This window comes from Athene noctua, chromosome 3, assembly GCF_965140245.1.
Source record: "Athene noctua chromosome 3, bAthNoc1.hap1.1, whole genome shotgun sequence".
Taxonomy (NCBI): Eukaryota; Metazoa; Chordata; class Aves; order Strigiformes; family Strigidae; genus Athene; species Athene noctua.
The window spans coordinates 42,152,035-42,176,735 of NC_134039.1; the positions used below are offsets into that span (position 1 = coordinate 42,152,035).

At 37.6% G+C, this 24,701-nt stretch overlaps 1 protein-coding gene across 3 annotated transcripts in view; it reads right to left on the minus strand.

Moving 5' to 3' along the window:
• The window catches only part of METTL25 (methyltransferase like 25), a 69,586-nt gene that overhangs the window by 33,857 nt on the left and 11,028 nt on the right, over nt 1–24,701 (minus strand). For 2 of the 3 annotated variants that reach the window (XM_074902780.1, XM_074902782.1), the window contains exons 3-5: nt 23,950–24,050; nt 17,792–18,424; nt 15,023–15,167 (exon numbers count right to left, since the gene is read on the minus strand). In XM_074902780.1, the coding sequence (XP_074758881.1) occupies nt 15,023–15,167; nt 17,792–18,424; nt 23,950–24,050 (879 nt within the window). The remainder of the gene's footprint in view (nt 1–15,022; nt 15,168–17,791; nt 18,425–23,949; nt 24,051–24,701) is intronic. The other variant, XM_074902781.1, reaches the window with a different exon arrangement.

Genomic DNA, 24,701 nt, shown 5'->3' on the forward strand with positions numbered 1-24,701 from the left:
CCAGACTAAACACCCCCAGTTCCCTCAGCCGCTCCCCGTACGACCTGTGCTCCAGACCCTGCACCAGCTTCGTTGCCCTTCTCTGGACACGGTCGAGTCATTCAATGTCCTTTTTGTAGTGAGGGGCCCAAAACTGAACACAGGAATCAAGGTGCGGCCTCACCAGTGCCGAGTACAGGGGTAAGATCCCTTCCCTGTCCCTGCTGGCCACGCTATTGCTGACACAAGCCAGGATGCCATTGCTCCTGTTCAGCCGGCTGTCAATCAACACCCCCAGGTCCCTCTCTGACTGGCAGCTCTCCAGCCACTCCTCCCCAAGCCTGTAGCGCTGATGGGGGTTGTTGTGGCCTAAGGGCAGCCCCCGGCATTTGGCCTTATGGAAACTCCTCCAGTTGGCCTCAGCCCATGGCTCCAGCCTGTCCAGGTCTCTCTGCAGAGCCTCCCTACCCTCCAGCAGATCAACACTCCCACCTAACTTGGGGTCATCTGCAAACTGACTGAGGGTGCACTCGATCCCCTCGTCTAGATCATCAATAAAGATGTTAAACAGGAGTGGCCCCAAAACCCAGCCCTGGGGGACACCACTCATGACTGTTCGCCAACCATATTTAACTCCGTTCACCACAACTCTTTGGGCCCGGCCATCCAGACAGTTTTTTACCCAGCAAAGCCTGTGCCCATCCAAGCCACGAGCAGCCAGTTTTGCCAGGAGAATGCTGTGGGATACGGTGTCAAAGGCCTTACTAAAGTCAAGGTAGACAACATCCACAGCGTTTCCCTCATCCAATAAGCAGGTCGCCCCGTTGTAGAAGGAGATCAGGTTTGTCAGGCAGGACCTGCCTTTCATAAACCCATGCTGACTGGGCCTGAGCATCTGGTTGTCCTGCATGTGTTGTGTGATGGTACTCAGGATGAGCTGCTCCATCAGCTTCCCAGGCACCGAAGTCAAGCTGACAGGCCTGTAATTTCCCAGATCATCCTTCTGACCCTTCTTATAGATGAGCATCACAGTGGCCAATTTCCAATCAGTCGGGACCTCCCCGGTCAGCCAGGACTGCTGGTAAATGATGGAAAGCGGCTTGGCGAGCACCCCAGCCAGCTCCTTCAGCACCCTCGGGTGTATCCCATCCGGTCCCGTAGACTTGTGTGTGTCTGTGTGATGCAGCAGGTCACTGACTGTCTCCTTCTGGATTGCGGGGTGGTCATTCTTCCAGTCTCTGTCTTCTGTCTGAGGAGGCTGGATTCTCTCAGTACAACTAGTCTTCTTATTAAAGACTGAGGCAAAAAAGACATTAAGCACCTCCGCCTTTTCCTTGTCGCTAGTTACCATGTTTCCTCCTGTGTCTAGCAGGGGATGGAGGCTCTCCCTGGTCTTTTGCTGTTGACACAAGAAAGTTTCTTGTTGTCCTTGATTGCTGAAGCCAGATTAACTTCCAGCTGGGCTTTAGACCTTTTGATTTCTGCCCTGCATACCCTCACAGCATCTCTGTAATCACTGTGAGTGGCTAGCCCCTTCTTCCAAAGGCCATAAACTCCCCTTTTCTCTCTGAGTTTCAGCCAAAGCTCCCTCCTGCTCAGACAGGGTGGTCTTCTCTGGTGCCAACTTCTCTTACAGCACCTGGGGACATCTGCTCCTGTGCCATTAAGACTTCCTTCTTAAAGAGTGTCCAGCCTTCTGGGGCCCCTATACCCTTCAGGACCATCTCCCAAGGGATTCTGTCAAGCAGGTGTCCAAACAAGACTAAGTCAGCCCTTTGGAAGTCCAGGATGTCAGTTCTGCTGCCCCCTCTCCTGGTCTCTGTAAGAATAAGGAACTCTAGTATTTCATGATTGCTGTGCCCTAGTTGGCCTCCAGCTGCCACATCCACCACCAGTCCTTCTCTGTTCACAAAGAGGAGATCCAGCAGGGCACCTTCTCTGGTCGGTTCACTCACCAGCTGTGTCAGGAAGCTATCTCCCACACATTCCAGGGATCTCCGGGACTGGCCCCACTCTGCTGTGTTGTATTTCCAGCAGAGGTCTGGGAAGTTGAAGTCTTCCACAAGAACAAGGGCAAGTGATCATGAGATTTCTCCTCAGTGCCTATAGAATATTTCATCCACCTCTCTGTCCTGGGTGGGTGGCCTACAGTAGACTCCTACTACAACATCTGCCCTGTTGGCCTTCCCCTGATTCTAATGCAAAGACACTCCACCCTGTCTTCACTACACTTGTACTCAAAGCAATCATAACAGTCCCTAACATACAGAGCCACTCCACCACATCTCCTTCCTTGTCTGTCCCTCCTAAAGAGCTTGTAGCCATCAACTGGCACACTCCAGTCATGGGAGACATCCCACCATGTTTCTGTGATAGCCACGACATCGTAATTTTCCTGCTGCATCATGGCTTCAAGTTCCTCCTGTTGGTTACCCATGCTGTGTGCATTGGTATACATGCACTTGAGATGAAGAAGCAGCCTGGTCTCCCAGGAGAAAACAGTTCATTCTAGTACTACCAACAAACCCAGGAACTGCCATAACAGTTGAGCTTAGTAACAGGAAATTAAAATAAATCCTTTGCCCACACTGTATTAAGATATTGCTTTTTAGACCTGTTACCTAATTCTAAAAACTTAGCACTAGCCATATTAAAAATCAACAACAGAAACATGAAACTCCAACTCAAACACCCAGTGAATAAGATATAAAGATGGCCTTTGATTTGGACATATAGCTAGTGTATTAAATACTATGCCATTTCCATTTATATGATGATTCAAGAGACAGTAGTCATTTTCCAAATGCACAAACAAAATATTTACCAGTAAAAAGAACATATATATTCTGGTACTCAAAATTGTTTAATATTAAAAATTTTACATTTCTGCAAAGTGCTAATTACACCTGTATTAACTGGAAAGGAAAATGACCCCTATTTTGTAAATTAAATTACCTGGAAAATATCTCAACTTTACTGGTAAACATTGTAAATGTATAAACTCTCATTAGTGCAAAACCAGAATTGAATTATAGGATACAAAATCTATAAACTGCCCTAAAAATGTATAAGCTAAAGGAGGAGTATTTTTATATAAACTGTTAATACTGTGATCAAATATTTTTCTGAATTTTCTTAAGTATAAAAAATTAGTTCTTAGACTGGACAATGGAATATCCTGGAGTTGCTTTTAATAAACTCCAAACAAAAGGGAGATGAATTTCAACACTGACAAAGGCTATTTTATACACTAAACTTGTCTACCTCTTTCACTTAGAGAAAACTGTCACTGAACTCAATTACCACCTTTCCATACTATTGGACACCTCTCACAGCACTCAGTTAGCAAGGCATGACACAAATTTTAAAAAGGAAAAGAATTTATATCCTAAATCAGACAAATCCCATTTCCAAAGAAGGAGAAAGAGGTATAATATATACATAGACAGAATATGCAGCTATCCTTATATATTTTTTAAGGTAACCAGAAATATTAACAGAAATATATTTCATATGTCCTACTTCTTATTCTCCTTAGCACAGTCATTATTAGCTGGCAAATTTATGCATTATCTTAGTGGAAACATGTCTTCTGTAACAAACATGAGACATGACTATGCAAGAACTGCAGAAGTGGATATACCATTATTATAATGCAACAGAGGTCTTCTGCACAACAAACCTTGCAACATCCAAGTTGGAATCAACACTCGTCACACTGTACATTAGATTTTTTCTCACCAAGGCCTTGAAATTGCAATACTCAGTGCAGAATATTGTTCTTAAAAGGAACCCTGCTGAAGTCATTCAAATATTACAAACTGTGTAGCCTACTTATGCTGTAGACCGAAGGATCAGAGCATGTAAAATTGTATATTTATGTTGACATTATGCTACAAAGATGTGTAAAAAGGCAATATCCTAATACTTATAAAAATCAATCATCATCACTAAAACTATGGAAGATATATTAAATGACTTACTGGAAACTGTATTTCAAGATGGGAAAAAGTTTTCTTTAGTTCTCTATTTAAAAATGGCCTTTTCTTTCAAAAGAAAGTTTTTTCTGTCTTATTTTAGTTTGAAAGATCTTTTTTATTTGCTCTCCCTTGTTGAATAAGACAGTGTGTTTATTTGCTTAGTTTGGTATAAAATGCACAATGTAAGGGATTTTATGTTGAAATAACCCATTTTTTTCTACTTCAAAAAAGGCAAATAGACAACTATTTGATACTTTATTTTTTTCAGAAGACTACTATTACATTCCTGTAGATGTTACTGAAATAAGTGGTATATTGAACATGTGTAGTCCATCATTTTCATGATATTTTATTTTCAGAGAATTCATGTTAGAGGCCTTATGAACTGCTGGAGAAACAGGCATTAGTTCACTTACCATAAGCTCTTTGCTCTTGAGAAACAAGCTGTCACTATGCACAGACTCTTTTCTTAACAGAAGTCAGGGAAGGAATTACCCTATTCAGACCAGCAGAGAATATACAGCGACATTGTGCCTCAACAATGTTATAAATACTACCATCTAAACAGATTAATCTTGCTTACCACAGATTTATAGCTTTAGTAATTCTTCTGCTCTCAGTACAATTAGTCCTTTTGCACTTGCTCTAAATAATAGTAATTATTAAAAAAAGTGAAGATTTTTTTTCTCAGCTATGTAATTTTTATTATGTTCTAAATATTCTGACCCCATTTCAGAGCACAAAATTATTAGGGTATTATTCTGAATCTCCTTGAGAGAGCACAAGCTATTTAACAGTGTTCTGCATGGTGAGAGACGAAAAAAGGTTATTAACAGATAACTTTCTTAGATCAGTAGTGTAATTGGCACAGGCAAAAAAACATTTTTCTTTTAATGGTTATAAAAGTAAATAATTCTGCATGTTCTTTGATAATAATTTGTATAGGCCTCAATTTTTCTTTAACTTTAATTTCAAATCTCTTTGATCTTTTGCAGAAATCTGAGTGTCTACAGAATTTCTTATAAATAGATAGTAGTTACATACTTCATCAGCTTAATTGCTCTTAAGACACACTTCAGCATGATAGAGCTATAAAGGATTGCTCAAGGAAACAAAGCATGGAAGAAATGGTAAATTCAGTTCTTAAGCCACAGTCCTGCTTCACAGAAGGAACTCATCAGATGAAATACCTAAAATTGAAGGATCCCTAGAAGAAGCTATAGAAAAACAGAAGTTGTAAATAGAAAAAAATTGCCAAGGCAATATGGCATTAATCAAAAAACTAGAACCAGGTTGAAACTGCCAAGCTGCAGTGTGAAACTTTTTGATTAAAAGTCTTTGGTTCTGGAGATCTGAACAGCAGGTAATGTAATATTAATGCCTATGAAATGCTCAAGGGAAGGTCCAGGGATCTTCCAAACAGGAAGCCTCACATTTATACAGAGAGAAAGTATTTTAAAGAATAGAGTCACTGGATATATGAGCAAATATATTTGGGAAAAGTCAGTGTGACTTTCTTAAAGGGAAGTCATATCTCACAAACATACTGGAATTTTTTTTGAAGGCTTCAAGTAACACTTAGGCAAGCATGATATAGTGGGTTTCCAAATGGCATTCAACAAGACCATTAGAGAAACTATTAAAACACAGAGTAAGATAAAAAGTACTCCTATGGATAAGAAATTGACAGAAACAAAAGACTGGAATAAAACACCATTTTTCACAGAGGACAGGGATCACCAGCAGAGGCCTAAGGAGACTTGTGCTGGAACAGGTTGTTGATCAAATTCACAAATGATCTGAAAAAGTTAATGAAGAGTAGAACAAAGTTTGCCAATGATCCTATAGGCAATAAAAATCAGAGCCATTTCTAATAAAAACTAGAGATGAAATGGCATATAAATTCAATGTAGATGAAAGTGATTCAAAATGGGAAAAATATTAACATAAAGCACACAATGAATGGCTTTGAACTGAGCACTGACAGTTCAATGAAAAGATCAGTCCAGCACTAAGAAAAAAAAAACAGGAAACACTATTATGCTGTTATATAAATTCATGCTGCACCTGAATCTTGAATTCTTGTTTGGATATTATTCACCTTGGATAACAAGTAATACCACTCAAAAAGATGCAGAGAAGAGAAACAGTTTTGACCTAAGTAAGGAAAATTTTAATAACAGGAGCAAGTAATACAAAAAATTAAAGCTGTAAAACAGATAAAAGGGGAATGAAAAATCTGCATAATCATGAATGGGATGGAGAAAATAAATAGGGACAGATGTTTACTGGCTTTTACACCCAAAATTAAGGGGTATAAAAAAACTCCATGAAGTTAGCAGCCCTAAAACAATTAAAAGGAAATGCTTCAAACAACATGCAGTTGATTCCTTACTGTAACATGCTACAGATGCTAAAAGTTTACATATGTACAAAAGTAACCTGAAGGATTTAAGGAATAAAAATTCATCAAGGGTTATTTATTGGAAATATACCATTTTGTTCCAAGTTCATAAGCAAAGCATGCTGAAAGCAAAGAGAGTATCTGGGGGAAGTATTGCTGTGTTCTCCCTATGATTTTATACTCTTTTGTATTTGCCTGCTATTGGCCTCTATGGAAGACAAGATACTGGAATAGAGGATGTTAACAGATCACCTGATTTCCATGTCTCTGTTATGGATACTGAAGCCGGGCTGTATGTTTATTTTGTATCTTCATTCTACTTTATTATCAAAATATTATTTTATAAAAAAATGGCTTAGTCTTCTTTCACATATTGATGTCACATCTGTCAAAAAACCCCTACATTCTCAGGTCTACCAATGCAGCAGACAGTGTGAAAGCAAGCTAATTCATTACCATATGAAACTGTACTTTGACAGCACAGCAAAGAATTACAGATATCATAACCTGTAGTAGTGGGAGACAGAAATAAGTTTGCAAAATTCTCAGATATTTAAGTACCTTGAAAAAGTCAGCTAAAGATGCTTCTAATATAACATCATGAATATGATGAAAGTTTGGTGCTTATTTCAAATTTGGGTCTATCTCAGTGGATTCATGCCAGTTTAAACTAATAGATGATCTGTTTCATGGTGTGTTTCAATCATAAATATAACATGGAAATAATCACTCAACTTTTTGATTCTGCCATTAATACTAATGAAATGACAACAAATCTGTATTCAGAAGTGTTAAGCTTGGATCATAACCAAGGGACAATTATTTATCTTTAGCAATTCTGAAATCCTAGAGGATTCATATTACAAAGTGATACCAAAATCTTGCATGCACTTTCCAGTACTAGGACAAACACAGAATAATTATGGAGTGAAGATTATTTAAGATGAAATAGTAATTCCAAGTAATGATATAGAATTCTTGATAGCATCTTCTGAGTTCATAATTAAATGGTATTAAATGTCATTCTTCCTTCTCCTGAGATTTTTCAGTGGAAAGTAATCTCTATTACCCTCATCAAAATCCTTCATGCACAGCCTACTTTGTCTCTTTGTATACACTGCCAAACTCAGTCAAGGCAGTACTGAAATACAAATAACCTAACCTATTTCAGGTCTTCCATAGCATCTATCTTCCATGACATTGTAGTATCTCAGTCTACTTCTAGGATTCCAAACAAAGGAGAGAAACTACTTACACTGTCTTTTTTCCTTCATGGAAAAGACTAAATCTTTAAGGCGTAAAGACTTCACAGTTCCTTGAGTTTGGATTTTTCCAGGACGAACAGGGAGCAGGGGGGAAGAAAAATGTTCTTCCATTTCAGGAAGCAGAATCAGCTGTCATTGAAATAATTTTCAAAACCCAAACGTAGGGTACGGTTTAGGTACTGCACATTATAGAAACCTTGGCTTTCTCTATTATAATCTCTTACTGTTTACACACACACAAAATTATAAATGTAAGATAGTTCCAGGTTTTAATACATTTTTGTTACATTTATTAATGAAACATACTTCAATAACTTAAATAGGTAATGCTGTCATTTAACATCTGTAAAACTTACCTAGATAATATTTTTTCAAGCTTCATATTTTTTTCAGGACCAATTTTGATAGAAAACATCTGGATTTTAGCGACTAGTTAGCTCTGTCACAAATTCATGAAAATGTGCTCTGTGCAGCAATATCTAAAGATGCCTCGGAAAGGAAATCAAGCTTTTTGATCTTTTGCTTGGAAGTGTTTTCCTGTGTTATCATGGTATCAGTGATAGTTATTTTAAGACACTGGCTGTGGAATATCTTTGAAAATATACCTAGGCAACACATAAATCAGCTGTACTCTAATACTTCTAAAACAGTGACCGATATTTCCATATTTCAGTGGAACAGAGTGATATGAAGCCATTATGTTTGTGTAAGGAATCCTTCAGAAAATTCAATTTTGAAGTTTTTGTCCACTGAATCCACCTTATTTAAGGCTGTCCTGGTTCAGCTAGGATAGGGTTAAGTTTCCCCAGCAGTGTGGAGGGAGCTCTAGCGGGAGGTGGGGGGGTGGGGGGAGTTATTCAATACCATGCTGATGTCAGGTCCGGGCACCCAAGGGCGAAAAGGGCAGCGGCAGCTTTTACCCTTTGCTGCTGTATCCTTGCGATATATCTCTGTATATCTCTTGTCCTGTTCATTGTTATTACTGTTTATCGTTATTGCTATTGTTGTTGTTCGGTTTATTATTTGTTACACCGTTGTATTAAATCTTTCCTTATCTCAACCCCGGGGTTTGTATCTCACTCCCTGCCCCGTCCGGTCCGAGGGTGGGGGAGGGACAACAGCGGCGTGGTCTCGGGTCCAATCAGGGCCTAAACCACCACAAAGGCCTTTTCAGTTTTCACAAATCTGACAAAATTCTGTATGTGAATTTTGACTGCCTTTTGTATCCCTTTTGGTTCCCTTAATTATGTTCACTAGCTTTTAAAAGTTAGAGCTTAACAAATGTAGTCAAAGTTTATATTTATGAAACTTGAGGATCCAAGACTCTTACTCTTCTGCAAAAGGTTTGCTGACTTCTTCCAGAGTGCCTTATCAAGAAGCTGCTCTCCACAGCTTCCAGGACATCTCTAGAACTCCTCTGTCCAGCTTGTATCTTCTTCCTAGAGAAGTGACCTGACATTGGAAATCCTTACAAAAGCTGGCGTTCACATTTTACAGTATTCAAGTTAACCTCAAGAAGAGTTTCTATCAGACAGCTATCACTGAAATTACCTATACAACTACACCTATATCTTACTTCCCATTACTAAATACTTAGCAAGAGTAATGTTTATGTGTTTTTTTCCTCAAAACAAGATACCATATTGAAGAGCTTCCAGACTGGTATGGATGTGTTTGGTGGTATGGAGGATGGAAGGAAGAGAATTAGAATACAGAAACACATCAGTTTCTTTTTAAGGAAAGTCAAGTTTTTTTTAAATATCTTAAATTTTCAGTTACTGTCTGTAATCATAGTCCAGCTGGTACATTGCCCCAGAAATGTATTAGCTGAATGTAAGATAGAACAGCTCTCTAAAATCCTAAGGACAGCTCCTGAACAGAAGCACAGAATTTGTTTTATCCTAAAAATCATTAGCAAACTGATTTTTTTTCTAGAAAAAAGTGCCATAATGGCTCACTATGTAAATAGGTTTATGTAAAAAGTCTCTAATAAATAGTAAAATACTTACTACCTGGGTGTTATTGACTATCTGATAATTTAACAGTGAAGAATAACCCCAAAAGAATCAATTATACTAATGGCTAAGTGCATTTTATCCATAGAAGAATCTCTGTATAAACAGCTAATTCTCCTTAGAGAAAGCCAAAGTAAAACTACTTAGAATTTCTGAAGAGCTGTCATAATACTCCTTATTAACTGAAATTTAGTATTTGGTACTGCTCCTAACAGCAGAGAAATTTAAAGACACGTTAAAAGTCACAGGCTTCAACTTTTTTTTAATTGAATTGAAATTTGACATTACACAGCACCTCTTGGTTGTTGTAGCTACTAATAAATCAAAACAAAGGCTTTCACAGTCTTAGGAGTTGAAAATTATTCCCAGGATAATTGGAAATGTGGTCCCATTATAAAAATTTCAAGATTAATTTAGCTTATTTATAGACATATAGGACACTGTGTACTGATTGCAATATTCAAGACTGTGACTAATGGCACCTAATTTCATCAGAAATACTCCCAAAGTTTTCACAGCAGGTCCAATGGCAAACTGAATCAAGCAAACATTCAATATCTTTACTATTTTTAGAATATATGAGAAAAGGCATTATTCCCTGTAGTCAGCTCCTCAGAGACAAAAAATCCAAACTTGCAGTAACCAAGGTGATTCAATAGCCCACCAAAAATAATGTACTTTGTTGATATGTTGTCGTTACCACATCAGACTTATAAACACTACGTTAGGCATCAAAACAGGTAAAATTTTGTTCCATTAATATCAGCTAATTCCATGTAATATGAACTGAAAAAGCAATTTTTCACTGTCCTCAAACAAGACCGATCTTGGTATTAAATAAAACTTAACTGCCAAACAACATGCAGCCCAGACACCACAAGTTACAGCAACCATCAGCCCACAGCATCTTTTTTGTAAGCTGGCATATCTGTTTCAACTAGGCTTATGAGAAGAACCATCTGCATTTACATTAAAGAAGCAGCAAAGATGGAAAATGTGCTACTTTGGGGAAAAGGGTTGAAGTGAACTTCTTTCAACCTTGTCCTTAAGGGTGCACACCTCAAGAAAATAAAGAAGCTTTTAAACTGGAAAAAATACACAAATACAGGCTAGGCAAAGATTGAAGGACTTGTGGGTATCAGTGGATAAAAAACTGACTGAGTCAGCAATGTGCACTCACAGCCCAGAAAGTCAACTATATCTTGGGCTGCATCAAGAGAAGTGTGGCCAGCAGGTAGAGGGAGATGTTTCTCCACCTTTACTCTGTTTGCCTGAGAGCCCACCTGGAGTACTGTGTTCAGCTCTGGGGCCCCCAGTATAAGAAGGACATGGACTTGTTGAAGCAGGTCCAGAGGAGGGTCATGAATTTGATCAGAGGGCTGAAGCACCTCCCTCGTGAGGACAGGCTGAGAGCATTGGCGTTGTTCAGCCTAGAGAAGAGAAGGCTCAGGGGAGACCTTAGAGCGGCCTTCCAGTACTTGAAGGGGGCCTACAGGAAAGATGGGGAGGGACTCTTTATTGGGGAGTGTAATGATAGGATGAGGGGTAACGGCTTTAAACTGAAAGAGGGTAGATTTAGATTAGATATAAGGAAATAATTCTTTCATGTGGGTGTGGTGAGACACTGGCACAGGTTGCCCAGAGAAGCTGTGGCTGCCCCCTCCCTGGCAGTGTCCAAGGCCAGGTTGGACGGGGCTTTGAGCAACCTGGGCTAGTGGAAGGTGTCCCTGACCATGGCAGGGGGGGTGGAACTAGATGATCTGTAAGGTCACTTTCAACACAAATCATTCTCTGATTCTATGGAAGAAAAAAAAAAAAAGCAATGACATTTCAAAAACACATTTTTAAAAATTTCTAAGCCTTGAAGCTACTAAGTCAAGACAACTTTAAATTGCTTTATAACAGAACTTCACACTGTGTCCTTGCAGGCAAGCCCTTGGTTACTGGACTGATTTCAAACAAATAAGTGATTTCTTGTGCTGCAGCAAATTCTGTCCAATCATTTCTGCTTCTTAGGAAGATCTTCAATCCATCCCTGCAGAGATCTAGCTCTGAGTCTCTATCCTAATACCTGAATTAGTCACTCCATGTAAGGCTTCTACAGGTCTCTGCAATCCCTGGTTGATGCCTAGATTAGCCAGTAGCTTCCCTGAGCATAGTGTTAGAGCCTGGGCAAGCGAAGGAGTACCTACACTGGAAATTATATTGGTTCAGGGACCACACAAGCAAACTGGAAATACACAAGTGCATGTGACCAAATCGGATGCATTACAGGAAGCTGAGGCAACTGGTTGATGTCACATGAAGGCCACACTTTATCATCTTTGAAAGGTCACATCCATAAAGGGAAGTTCCTGATGACAAGAAAAAGGCAAACATCACACCCATCTTCAGTCTAATGGCAATTCTCTATAAGATTATGGAGTAAATTTTCCTGGAAATCATTCCTAGACCCATGAAGAACAAGAAGGAGATTAAGAAGAGCTGGCAGGAATTTAACAGGGAGTGACAAACTTTATTGCCTTCTGTGATGCAGTGACTGGCTCCATGAACTAGAGGAGAGCATAGTCATAGATTACTTTGACTTTAGCAAGGTTTTCAGCAAAGTTTCTTTAGTATCTTTACAGTCAAATTGGAAAGATGAGGCTTAGACAGGTAGACTGTAGGGTGATGTCCTGGTTTGGACTAGGATAGAGTTAATTTTCATTGGAGTATTTAATACCATGTGATGTCATGCCCAGGTGGGCAGTCTCGCTCTGGGGCGCTTTTTTTTTTTTGCCTCCTCTTTTTGGAGCTTACTTGGTTGTTGTTGCTGTGGGGGGCAGTTGCTATGTTCGGTAAGCCACTGCTGTGTTTTATCTGTTTTCTGTTTAAACTCACTATTGTTACTGTTGTTCTCTTGTTATATTTAGTAAATTCTTTCTTTTTATTCAACCCACGAATTCTCTTCTTTTGTCCCTCCCCTGTCTTAGCAGAGGGGGGATGGGGAGGTGAAGGGCCGGTGTCTGGCTGCCAGTTGAGATCAAACCTCCACAGTTTTGTAGAAAACCGATAGGACTTTGAAGCTTAGCAGTCAAGCCTGCAAGTTAAGGGATGCGGTTATTCCCCCTTTTTAGGAAGTGTGAGTGAGAGTATTTAGAATGCTTCTTTGGGCTCTCCAGCCCGCCACACTGACTTAATAAAATTAGTTTAGTGGTGGAAAGAGGACTATAGGGCTGCAGAGAAGGTCAAGGAAGGATCTAACAGCTGTCTTCACCTACCTAAGGTAAAGAGAACAGAAAAGATTAAGCTGGATTCTTCTTGGAGGTGCACAATGAAAAGACAATAGGAATATGAGGAAAAAACTTTGTGGTGAGGGCAAACACTGGAATGGGTTGCTGAATCACTGCCCTTGGAGATACTCAAAACATGACTAGACAAGTCCCTGAACAACCTGATCTAAGTTAGCCCTGCCTTGCACTGTGAGCTGGACCAGATGACCTCCAGAAGACACTTACAAGTTAAATTATTTCATCCCAGTTCGATGATTTGGTCTGTTTTGGGAGCAGTACCAAAATTCACTTGCCTCAGAGAGATGCAAGAGGAATTAATTTACTTCTAGTACAAGTGAACTGTTGGACCCATACCATCTGATTATTTACAGAATTCTCTAGCATCTTCTAGAACGCTTTGTCAGTTTGAAATCCATGCATAGGAAGTGTAGACACAAGCTATTGTTTTAACTCTTGAATTTTCCCTTTCAAGAAATTTTAGATCTTGGATATTGTCAGTCCTTGCGCTCTTACCCCTCGACTATGCATTTATGGACAAACTATATAGTAGATGACTTTTCCAGGGGAATACAACAGCATTATAGATTTTAGAATACATACCCTCATAATAATAGCAAAAAAAATCTTTTTTTTTGAGCATCACTGGAACTAGTTACCTGTTCTTTCCCCAAAAAAGAATACTGTAATTTTCTTTTATTCTGCCTAAAGGTTCTTCTTTGAGAATAATTTTTATCCTTCAAGATGAGAAAAATCAAACAGCTAGAAACTCCAACGTGCAATTTGGCTTCATTTCCATACTGCTGTGAAACTGCAGTATCTCTTACCACTGTGCCTGTACATCTGTTTGTTTGAACTTAGATTATCACACTTGATCTTTTGGTGGTGTCTGAGTAACAATAATTTAGTAAAACCCTATGCACATTCTTTTTCCAGAATCCTAAAGCTAGAACAGGAAGTCGTGTGCTCTTTGCAGTAAGAAACAACCAAATGCTTCAGACACATTAACTTAATGATAAAAGCCTGAAAAGTTCATAATTTTTTAAAACTCTTGATGTAAAAGGAATTTTATGGTTTTTACTAATCACATTTCTATAACTTAGAAATTCCAACTGTACTTCTTTGTTTTTGTGATGATCTGGAGTATTGTGAAATAACTGAAATTAATACACTGCAAAAATTCTTAAAATTGTTACAGAGCAAGATAAAAACATTAAAAGATCATTAAACCAAGCAAAAGCTAGCATGTGTCATGGTCAGTCTGGAGCTGCGCCTTAGCTGCCTGAGCAGCAAACTTAAAGAGCAGCAGCTGGGTTTCACCCACCTTTCTGTCTATGAAGTTCCCTGAAAAAGTTGAAATAAACTTTGCCCATACACCTCTCTCTCAGATTTGGCTGATCAGGTTCTAGGACTTTGGCAGATAGTCATTTAGACAGCTCAGCTTCTTGTCTCAAGAAAGACAGCTACTTAATGATTTTCATTATGCAGAATTTACCTTTCAAGTAAAGATACCAACTTTCTATCAAAAATGAAAAAAAAAACACATTTGAAGGAAAATTTGCCAATAGTGTGAATCCCCAAATAATTTTCAGGTTGCCTCTCCAAGAAAAACTGTTATATATGTCCTGTTCCATCATCTTCTAAACTGGCAATGCCCCAGAGCACAGTACTCAGATGAGTGGTTTTTTGAGTAATAACATACATTACACGGACTGAATTCTGCTCATAGTTGTATATGTACAACTCAACATAAATGTATGTTGCATGGTGACAGCCAAGGGCAAAATCTGGTATAAAATATTTCAAAAGGATGAAAACATACTGGACTAAAAAGGCCATTTTACAAATGAAGTAATGGAATAAAACCAGCTGTATTCATAAACACATAAAAACATTCTGCATTTATGTTCCTAATTTCAGTAAGAATATTCGGAATATATGGCATAACAGAAAAGCTACAGGGCATCCGGGAGTGAATGACCCACATGATGTAATTAAAACCAGCACTAAATAAGCCAATGGAAAAGAACAAACACAAGGAGGTTATTAATTAAAAGGTATAATACTCTCAACATGCAAACTGGCAGCCACAAGTTAAGCTCAGAATTACCTTCTTGGTTTTCAAACTGTTCTGACAACAGATGGTAGCAGCACCCTACACTGCAAACTGCTTTGATTTCAGGCTTGGCTGTAAAAATTCGTAGTGTATTTGCAGCAAGATCACCACATGTATGTAGACCCACCATCATACAGTCCTAAGAAGGAAAAAAAAGCAACAATAAAGCATGTCCCTCTTCAACTGAAGGAGCATGAATAACAACAACAAACTCCAAAACCCAAACATGCTGCAAATGGTTATTGAGCTCTAAGGTTTAAACACACAACTCTGTGAGGACTCCTGCTGTTCTGTTCCAGAATTTTTCAATGCATAATAAAAGCACTCAGTGCTAAGAAAACATGGTACGTCGCCTCTGTGGAGAGGCAGGCTGCTCATCACTTTGTTCATGTAAGGAACTATACATCTCTGCACTCTACCTTCACCAGCTGTGAGGAACCAGAAGTTCCAGACTATGGATAGCAGCTGGTTTACCTGCACGGAAGGGAACATCTACATGGTGACTGGAGATGGGCCATTTTTTTTGTCTTTTCTAGCTTTCCTGTTATTGTTATTACTACTACTGCTACTTTCTTTTCTTACTTCAGATTTACTGCTGTAAATCTGGTTGGACACATCTATGTAATTTCTGCTACGTTAAGTTGCTGAAATAAAACCCGCTTCCTAAATATAGATGTAATGTGAACAGCAGGCTTTGTTATTTCCAGAACTGTAGTACTGCTTGCAGTTTTGCAATGTGCCCCCTACTATTCAACAACAAATGGACATTTTCTTTCAAGTAAGAACTTCAGTGAGAACTAAAAAAAGAATTTCAGCTTCAGATGCTCTGTTCTTCTGTCTGTTCTATTTCCTGATTTCCTTTTTCCTCAATTTCCCCTTCCCTCTATATCTCCATCCAAATTAGCCCTCACCATTCATAATAAGATATTTCCCTTTTGGCTTTATGAGTTGGAATCTACATAGTAAACATGGTGTTGCTTTGAATTTCAGCCTTATTTATTAACAAGGTTATCAACAAGAAATTAGCCCCAAGACATTCAACTGGGATTTTCTATAAACATTCTGACTTTATATGCACATCTATTTTTGCTCCTCTGTATCTGATTTTCTCACCCATCTGTATTATACAGTATGTGTAGAACAGTAAAACCTCCCTTTTCCTGTTTTTTTAATTCTTCCTGTCCCTCTTCTCACCTTCCACTTTGTGCTGCCTCTCTGTGCTTGCCCCCTCCTTCTCTCAGGATGCAAAATTTTTAGGTGGCAAAAGTTCAGTTTCAGTCCAACTTAATTTTTAGACTTTTTTCCTGTATCAGTCAGCATTACACAAAGCTTTTTTCCGACAAGCAATCAGAGAAATAGTGGAAGAAGACTGAAGTTTGGAAGCTAAGGGAAGATATGCATTTGCAAGGGCAGCATTTAAACCCCAGCACAAGAAAAGAACTTACAGTATAAATCAGTAAATAATAATTTAGTCATTCCCCATCTGTCCCAGCTTAGGAAAATTTGTGGAAAAAATATCAATTTATGGTTCCAAGAAAAAATTTAAATATTTATACAACTATTTCTAAAAAGTATTTTATTTCTAAAAATTCTCAGAATACTTTAAAAACATGTAAATGATTGCACATGTTAATGTTTTCTAATTACAGACATTCATCACAATAATGTGCAGTTGAGTTATTACTATTTTTTAACACAGTGAAGCTTTTACTTTTTCTGACAGTCATTTTATTTTTTTTTAATGAAGTCAGTAATATAGAATCTCTTCTACCTTTTACGTCATAGAAATGACATACTAAGAGGATACAAGATCCAACTCTGCAAATGTAAAGGCGTATGCTTCATCAACAAACCCTGCTGCTCAGCGTGTCTTTTGCAGACAGACATGAGCTTGTTCCACATGTTCTCAGATACTCAGTAGTATCTCTGAGCTCAAGTTAGAAGGCCATCAGCACAAACCTATGGTCTTGAATCAGAGATGAATTACACCCCTGAATATAATAGTTCAGGTACTGCTGAACACAGACAAGTTTTTATCTTTCCATAAAAGACTGAATGTATCTACTCAATCAATGTGCGTTAGCTCAGGCATAGGAACTAAACAGCCACAGAGTTTCTAGACTTGTGTCACTGTCTTTGGGCAGCTGAGCTTGGGCTTGTTTGTGCAGACACAATTCCTGCCCACTAGTAAATTACTAGACAAACTTAAAGTAACTCTGAAAAGTCAAAATATAAAAACATTATTTGCAAACGGGGCTCTTTACAAACTTTTATAGTACTTTTATATTGAGTACTATACACAATAAATTCTCAAATGCCTTCAAAGTTAAACTGAAATTACAAAAATATGAAACTTAAAACCCAAGAAATTTCAGGCAAATTGAAGTTCCAGTGCTTAAAATATCCATCTACACGGTAAATATAAATATTTTCATAATAATTAGATATTATCTATAACCACAACTGTAAAATATTTGAATGTGCTAATATGTATACTGTCAACTTTTACAGCTGATTATTAGCTACCCCATAAATTCTAAAGGCTGCTTTATATATTCAAACTAATCCCAACACATATATTAAAATAGAAAAACATTCTGTATCTGCTAGACATAGTTCTGCTGTCTGAGAAACGTTACTGGGCCAGAATATTCATTCACACCCCTGACAGCACTCTATGTACACTCAGCAAATATTATGTACATATGAAAATAGCAATATAAAGACAATAGACAATCTACTTCAAATATTAAGTGAAATAACCTCCAAATCTGTTATGATGTCACTGAGTTCTGTTTCTGCAGTGATGCAAGAGGTCAATGGAAAATACAGGTTTGATTCACTTGACTTGCTTTCTTTCACCTTGAGAGATGCCATTTTTCTTTGCACCTTTTCCTCTTCACAGAGTTCCCCACAGTTACATGGAGACGAAGAGAAAACTTCTACAGCATCAGCAGGCAGAACATTTAGAATAGCAAGAACCTCTTCCAAAAGTTTGCTCTCATCAGATTTTGTCTGAGCCACCAAATCAACTCCAGCTTGGTTGTTGGTTTCAGATGTAGCTATTTCTGTGAAACCACAAGAAGGAACTAAATCCTGAATAGTCACTTGGTCCTGACTTTGAAGACTGCTGTCATTATTTAAGAGCTTTTCACTGATTGCTTTACATTTAATTTCACTTTCCACTAGCCTGTCATTTGCCTTTTCCAACATCTGTCTTCTGAGGTTTGCTCTTCCTCGACTCTGATACGCTCTCCAGTGTTTCTTCAATTTTCTGTTCCTTTCATGAGCACCATTAGTGTTGGTGTTTGAGGAGTCAATTCCATAAACTTTTAAGTCATATTGCATGGACAAAAATGAACTCAGGTAGCCTTTTCCAGAACCTATGTCAATCACCTAGACAACAGGGAAAACAGAAAATAAAATTTGCTATATTAATGAGCAACAAGACACACTTCAATCAAGTGCAAAATAATTCCCTAAATATTTAAGCATGGATTTAATAGCTACTTTATCATTATCATACCTCCTAATACACTTAATTCTTTTGCTTTGTTGGTCTACTTCCTGACTCTACAACACAGAATTAAGTCTTAACTGATCTGGTCCAGAAAACAGACACTGCAACGCTTACGCAATGTACCTGTCCTGACTTTCAGTGTATTTTTTGACACAGAACTTCCTTCTGCTAAAGAAAATAACCATAAGCCACTAACAACACCACCTGCCCTTGCTAAACTGGGTCAGGATATAGAGCAAAGAAAGCGTTCACAGTATTGAGCTTTAGGCACCCAACTGCCATACTAAGGTGTCTAGGTGTACAGACACTAGGTGTACAGATATGAGTATCTTCAGATTCAGTGCCCAACTTAATCCCTTCAGATGTGACCTAAAGACAGGTGATATTGATACCCTCTTTTATGTCAGAATGCTCATTTATAACACTTTTCTGTTCTGTGAAAATGTTCCATACAGCTTTGATTAACATGGGAATGCTTTTGTAGTAAAACAGAGGCTCATATGCCACGTGCTTTCCACTGCCTGCTCTGGAGGACTGATAGAACAGAAGGGATAACTATGTGACAGTTTAGTGTGTCTCATAGTTGACAGCATGTACTAGTCCACTGATTGATATAACACAGGAGGAAAAACATTATACAGAGTAGTAGCAGAATCAAGGGTAACCTGAGACCTTTACAGTAGTACAGTATTATGTACTACAACTACATAATCACAGCTTTATATCGTGTGTTTGAATTTGTAATAAAAATATAAAATATTTTACAAGAATAGGCAGAGTGACATTTCTGTAAGGAAAGAAAATGATAATGTTTGCTTCTGTTCAGATATCTACCAAAAATTATACTGACTAGATATAATGACTTCCTTGTAGATGTTCCTGAAAATGTTTGCTTCAAAAACATCTATGTCTTGTTCTTGGTCTGTCACACATTCATAAGAAAGCTTACACTGTTATTTGTAAGCCAAAATAGTAGCATATACTACATGGATCCATCTTAAACTCAACTGCAATGTTTTTCATCAGGTAAGAATGCTTAGTAGAACAATACTCTTACTCAAATGAAAAAGAAAGATTTATTCCTTATTCTAAGAAAGTTAAAGATTTGTACAGCCATGGAACTAGAAATAAAAATTTGAACCAATGTCACTAAAGACTACATAAAACAGTGGAGAGCATACACTATTAGGTAAAAATTGTTTACCCAGGCTGCACGTGGCTTTCTCATCAGCACGCGTCATGTGATATTGCTGCACATTTGCCATCTAGGTAATGCCACAATCCAAATTTCTTGAATGAAATCAGTACAGGAGTGGATTTAGTGAAATAGCATAGATATAATCTAAGCATACTTTCTGAAAATTTTGTTTATTTGTCACATCACCAATATTCTCCTAAATTATTTAAAAGTGAAGGAAAAAAAATGTTCAAGGAACAATTTTACCCACTATTTTATGTAGCAGATATTACTATTATGCATAATATGCACACCTCAACTTCTACAAGGTTTTAAATTATTTCTGTGAAAGGCAGCATTTGGACATGAGAGTCAGCTAGTGAACTATTCCTAACTCCTACGTGTGACCTCTAGTGGCTGTAAGGACCAACTGCTGTTTGGGTAAGGTTTCTTTAGCTGTTTCCAAGTAAAAAGAAAACAAAGCAGCATATTGTTAAATTAGCACGGGGAGAATAGTTTTAAAACGAAAAGGAGAATTTTAGTAGAAATAACCAGGCAATGATCTTGTGCTAAACAAAAAGATTGCATTAAATTAACCCCTGCTTTACCTTTCCTTGATTACATAAGTAATCAGGAATCCACAGTGTATCTGCCAAGCATGAACTTTTAAAATGAAATTTCCATGATATAATGAACTCCAAAGGTCTTGTCCATAGTGAGTTGGGTACTATGTTTAAACACAGTTTGTGGCATAGTGCAATCAAGAACTTTGTTTCCAGAAGATGCTTCCAGAAGTTTACCCAGCACCAGATCACAAATTTAATGGATGCTGAATGCAGAATTGTATCACACTTAAATTACACATTGCAACTCTTGCTGCTCATGCTGCAATTTCCAAGAAAAACTTTCACAAATACATTAAAGAAAACAAATATGCATTTAAGCAAAGAGGAGTCATAACTGGCTTCTTTTCAGAGTTTAATCAAGAACTTCTTTAAAAAATAAAGTTCCATTTCTACTATAGGAACAATGCTTAAAGGGGGCAGTAACAACTGAAAAAAACCCACTTTAGGTAGTTTGCTTTAATGTTTTAATTCAAATCATTAACTTAGAAGTGATTACAGTAGTAATATAAATTTAACTTTTATTCTCATTTTACTATTTATTATACTACATTATGAAATACCGCAAGAAAGTAATATACTCTACCACCCATTACACATCATGGGTATGGAGGTGAAATGGAGGGCATTTTTCAAGCTGTCAGTGATCTGTAATATCTGAAAGAAACACCCTGAGGACATGTGCTGTTGTAAAACATGTGTTGTGTTTTCAGAGCTCTAGATTTTTTAATTAAATGCTGCATATATTTTGTTTTGTGAGGATAGAAAAGATCAATAAGAAAAAAACTCCCCTAAAACTTTACAATTCCTGTATTTTTTTAAGTTGAAGGGAACCAAAACAAAAGGAGTTGCTTTTTTAATAACTGAGAAGGAGGCTTTTTTTTTTTTTAAAGTGTAACTGGAAAGCTCTTTTCATATATTAGGGATTTGTAACTTTGCACAAATAAATTTTGTTACAGTGTATGACTAAGATGAAAAAAAGTTAATACAGAGCAGTTGGCATTTCATATTCAGTGATATACTGCAATAATATTTTTCATTAAATGGCACCATTAAAAAAAAAAAAAAAAACAGAAAATAATCCTTTGTCTACACATACTCCAAGCCATCTGATAAAAGTGCATAATCACTGAATGAAATTGCAGCATATTGACACATACTTAATAATGATCTGTTTGAGATTTTACTAGTAACCTGCTACATCGGGACTTAGGTTGTATCATTAAGGTGGCTCTACTTTTTTACTCTCTGAATATGGGTTTTCCTTTCCTTTCATTCCTGAATCTCACAGGAACTATTTAAAATCTAAATGAAAATGCTATATGAAACACCACCTTCCAGCAAATGCAGAGAACATTTAGTATTGCATTATAAGCTAACTACACTCTCCTAGCTTTTTCTGTACATTAAAATCTTCAACACTTGAAAACCTAATACTTGCCTGAAGCAAAAGGTAAGCAAGGATAAAACCATGCTAAAGATAGAAGAAATTAGTTTTCACAAATCTGCTGCTACTGTATTTCTGTTCTTTACAGAGTGCATCCACTTTACAACTGTTGAGGGCACCCATACTTGTAACTGCGGCTGGCTCTTGAAATTGTTGGTGGAGAGATCGCCTTCCATTGCTGTAAGCGATTGCAGATGCTCACAAAATGATTGCATCTCATCGAGTAATAGCTGGCCTTAATTGCAGCTCTCTTTTTACTTGGTAATCCCAGTTGTAAAGAGAAGACTGCCTAAAACTTTGCCTTCATCAGTTGTTCTTCACAAAACAGATGGTTGGGATTCAGAGTTTTGATCTCTGTTTCCAAGGATGCCACAGGCCTGACCCAAACTTATCAAGAGTACTGCATCATTTATATTATCGAAATTAAACTCAGTCTGAGCCAAATAACTTCTAAATCAAAGTTCACTTTCAGCAACTCAGAGCTGAATCCAAGTTTTGGGGCTTGCCCTTTCATCTATGGCAGCAGCAGCTCGGGACACTGCAGTTATGTCTCTACCACTAAACTGAACAGAACATGGCAATGTACTCTACCCTGGCACAGGACTGGCCATACCATTAATTTTTAGCCATGCCCCTGATGCAGATATGAAGCAGGCCAGCTAGCACTCTCCCATGACAAAGGCCAGGCACAATATGGGGTTCAAGAGATACCAGAGACCACAGTTAATACAGACTCAGCCTGCCCAGCTGCAGCTGTCTCTTTCCCCTTGCCCACACCTGATACATTAAACTATGCTCAGACATACTTACTTAAGAAAAAAACAGGCTCAGAGGGAATATGTTCAGCATAAAATCTGGGTAGATACTTTACTAAGCTTTGTTTTTAAACAAATATAGTTTGTTCTCCACAAATCTTTGTGGGAATTAATATTAGGCTGGTGAAAATTAGTCTCCATTTACACTTACAGCCCCTTGCACAGAAAGCAAGTGCAGCTCAGATGTAGAAAGAAATCAAATGCAGTGTCCAGAGCTACTAGTCATCTACAGTTTAAAGCGCGGATGAAGCTACATTAGCCAGTCACCAGCATTATAGAGATTAAAATAATTAAACCAACTCCGTTCACCCAGATACTTAAAAATTCAGTCTCACTGCAACGAAGGTCTAAAAGGAATATAACGGAAAGTTTAACACTGAAAAAGAAAAATTACATGTATGTAAACCAAGGAAATGGTATTGGTGTACTTTTGTCTAATAGAATGTGAAATACAGTACTCAAAAAAGTCAAGTATTGTTGCAATGCTTTTGTTTTGTCAACAGATCCATAAGCAAATATCTACAAGGTTTTAATCCAACAGTGATCTAGTGCACTGTGTAATCATAATTACATGTAAAAAAACCAAGGGTAAGTTACAATCAAATTCGATAAAGGAATCCTGCAATTCTTCACCTTCCAAGGATGAACTTGTCATCTGATGTATGAAACATCCAATTCAAAAGTAACTGCTGGGTGATAATGGTGTCAGGTGTCCAGATCCTATGCGTGTTCTACCAAATGTACTTCATGCACACTCTGCTACATAAGACTCTGCTTAATCTGGTCTCTCTTCAAAATAGAAAGGTCATAACTGATAGATCTCAACCCATGTTAAATAAAGGTGAACAGCATTAAACAACAAGAAACAATTTAAATCCCTTGTGCCACAATAAGATGAGCTTTCAAAATTTCTCAGATTTTCTGCTTTGGTCTCTATGCGGCACTCTTGTGTGCCTGACAGAAGAAGAATCAAGTTTTGCTCTCCTACTGAAGCTTATGGTAAATTGCCAGCAATATAATACTGATAAACAAGGAAGTACCTGTGTATAGCAAAAAGCAGTGCAATTTTTAGCTGCTCAACATATGGAGGATGACTGTAATTTCTTGATTTTTTCATGAGTCATAAAATGATTATGACTCACTGAAAGGCAGCTCCTTTGAAACAATACATTTGTAAACAAAATTGTCCTTCAGCTTGGCCCTAAAGGCTGTTCTTTAGCTACAAATATTTACAGGAAAAATAAGAACAGCAGTGACAGAATATCAGAATGATGTATTCAAACACAATAAGGAGAATAATTTGGAAGGTACACAGTAGCACAGTAAGAAGCTTTCTTACCTGCTTTACACCACAATAATTCGCTATGTTGTCTACCAGCTCTGACATCATCTGCACTTCATGTGATTTCTTATTATTCATAAACTCATCAGTTTTGATACCTGTATCAGTTTAAGAAAATAAGTACTCATTAACACAACCCATAAAAATAAAGATTTGAGATCAAACAGAAAAAATACCAGCCTAAAAAATGCTTATATTTTTAATATTTTAATATTATAAGGATAGTAATTTTTAATTAAAAACTCACTAAATTATTAAAAGACTAACTTCTAAATTACAGATGGATCAGGAAAATTCAACACACTGTAAAACTTAGTACTCTTGGTGTAGTTTTTTAAAAATGTAGCATATCTAATACCTGACCAGGCATTAGGCATTATCTACCACTACAGAATTGGGCTATGTCTTTCTGCCCATTAAAAAATACTTATTCTTGCGCTGTTTATCACATTTATTACATATATGAAATATAAGGGCAGGGACAATTAATAATCACACAGTACAGCTTGTTAATACTACAGATTTGCTCACAACATCAAGTGGGAGATACCTCAAAAGAAAGATATGAGCGATGTTGGGGAAATTCAAAGGAAAATGCACTTTTCTTTACCCTATGGGTGGGTTATAGAACTGCTACAGCTTTATGGTACAAAATCACTCATTTCAGTGTTGCTGGAGAATGTGTTAATGAGATGCAGTCAATCTCTACCACAGGTTTACTGCTTGTGGAGAATACCAGACACTCACTT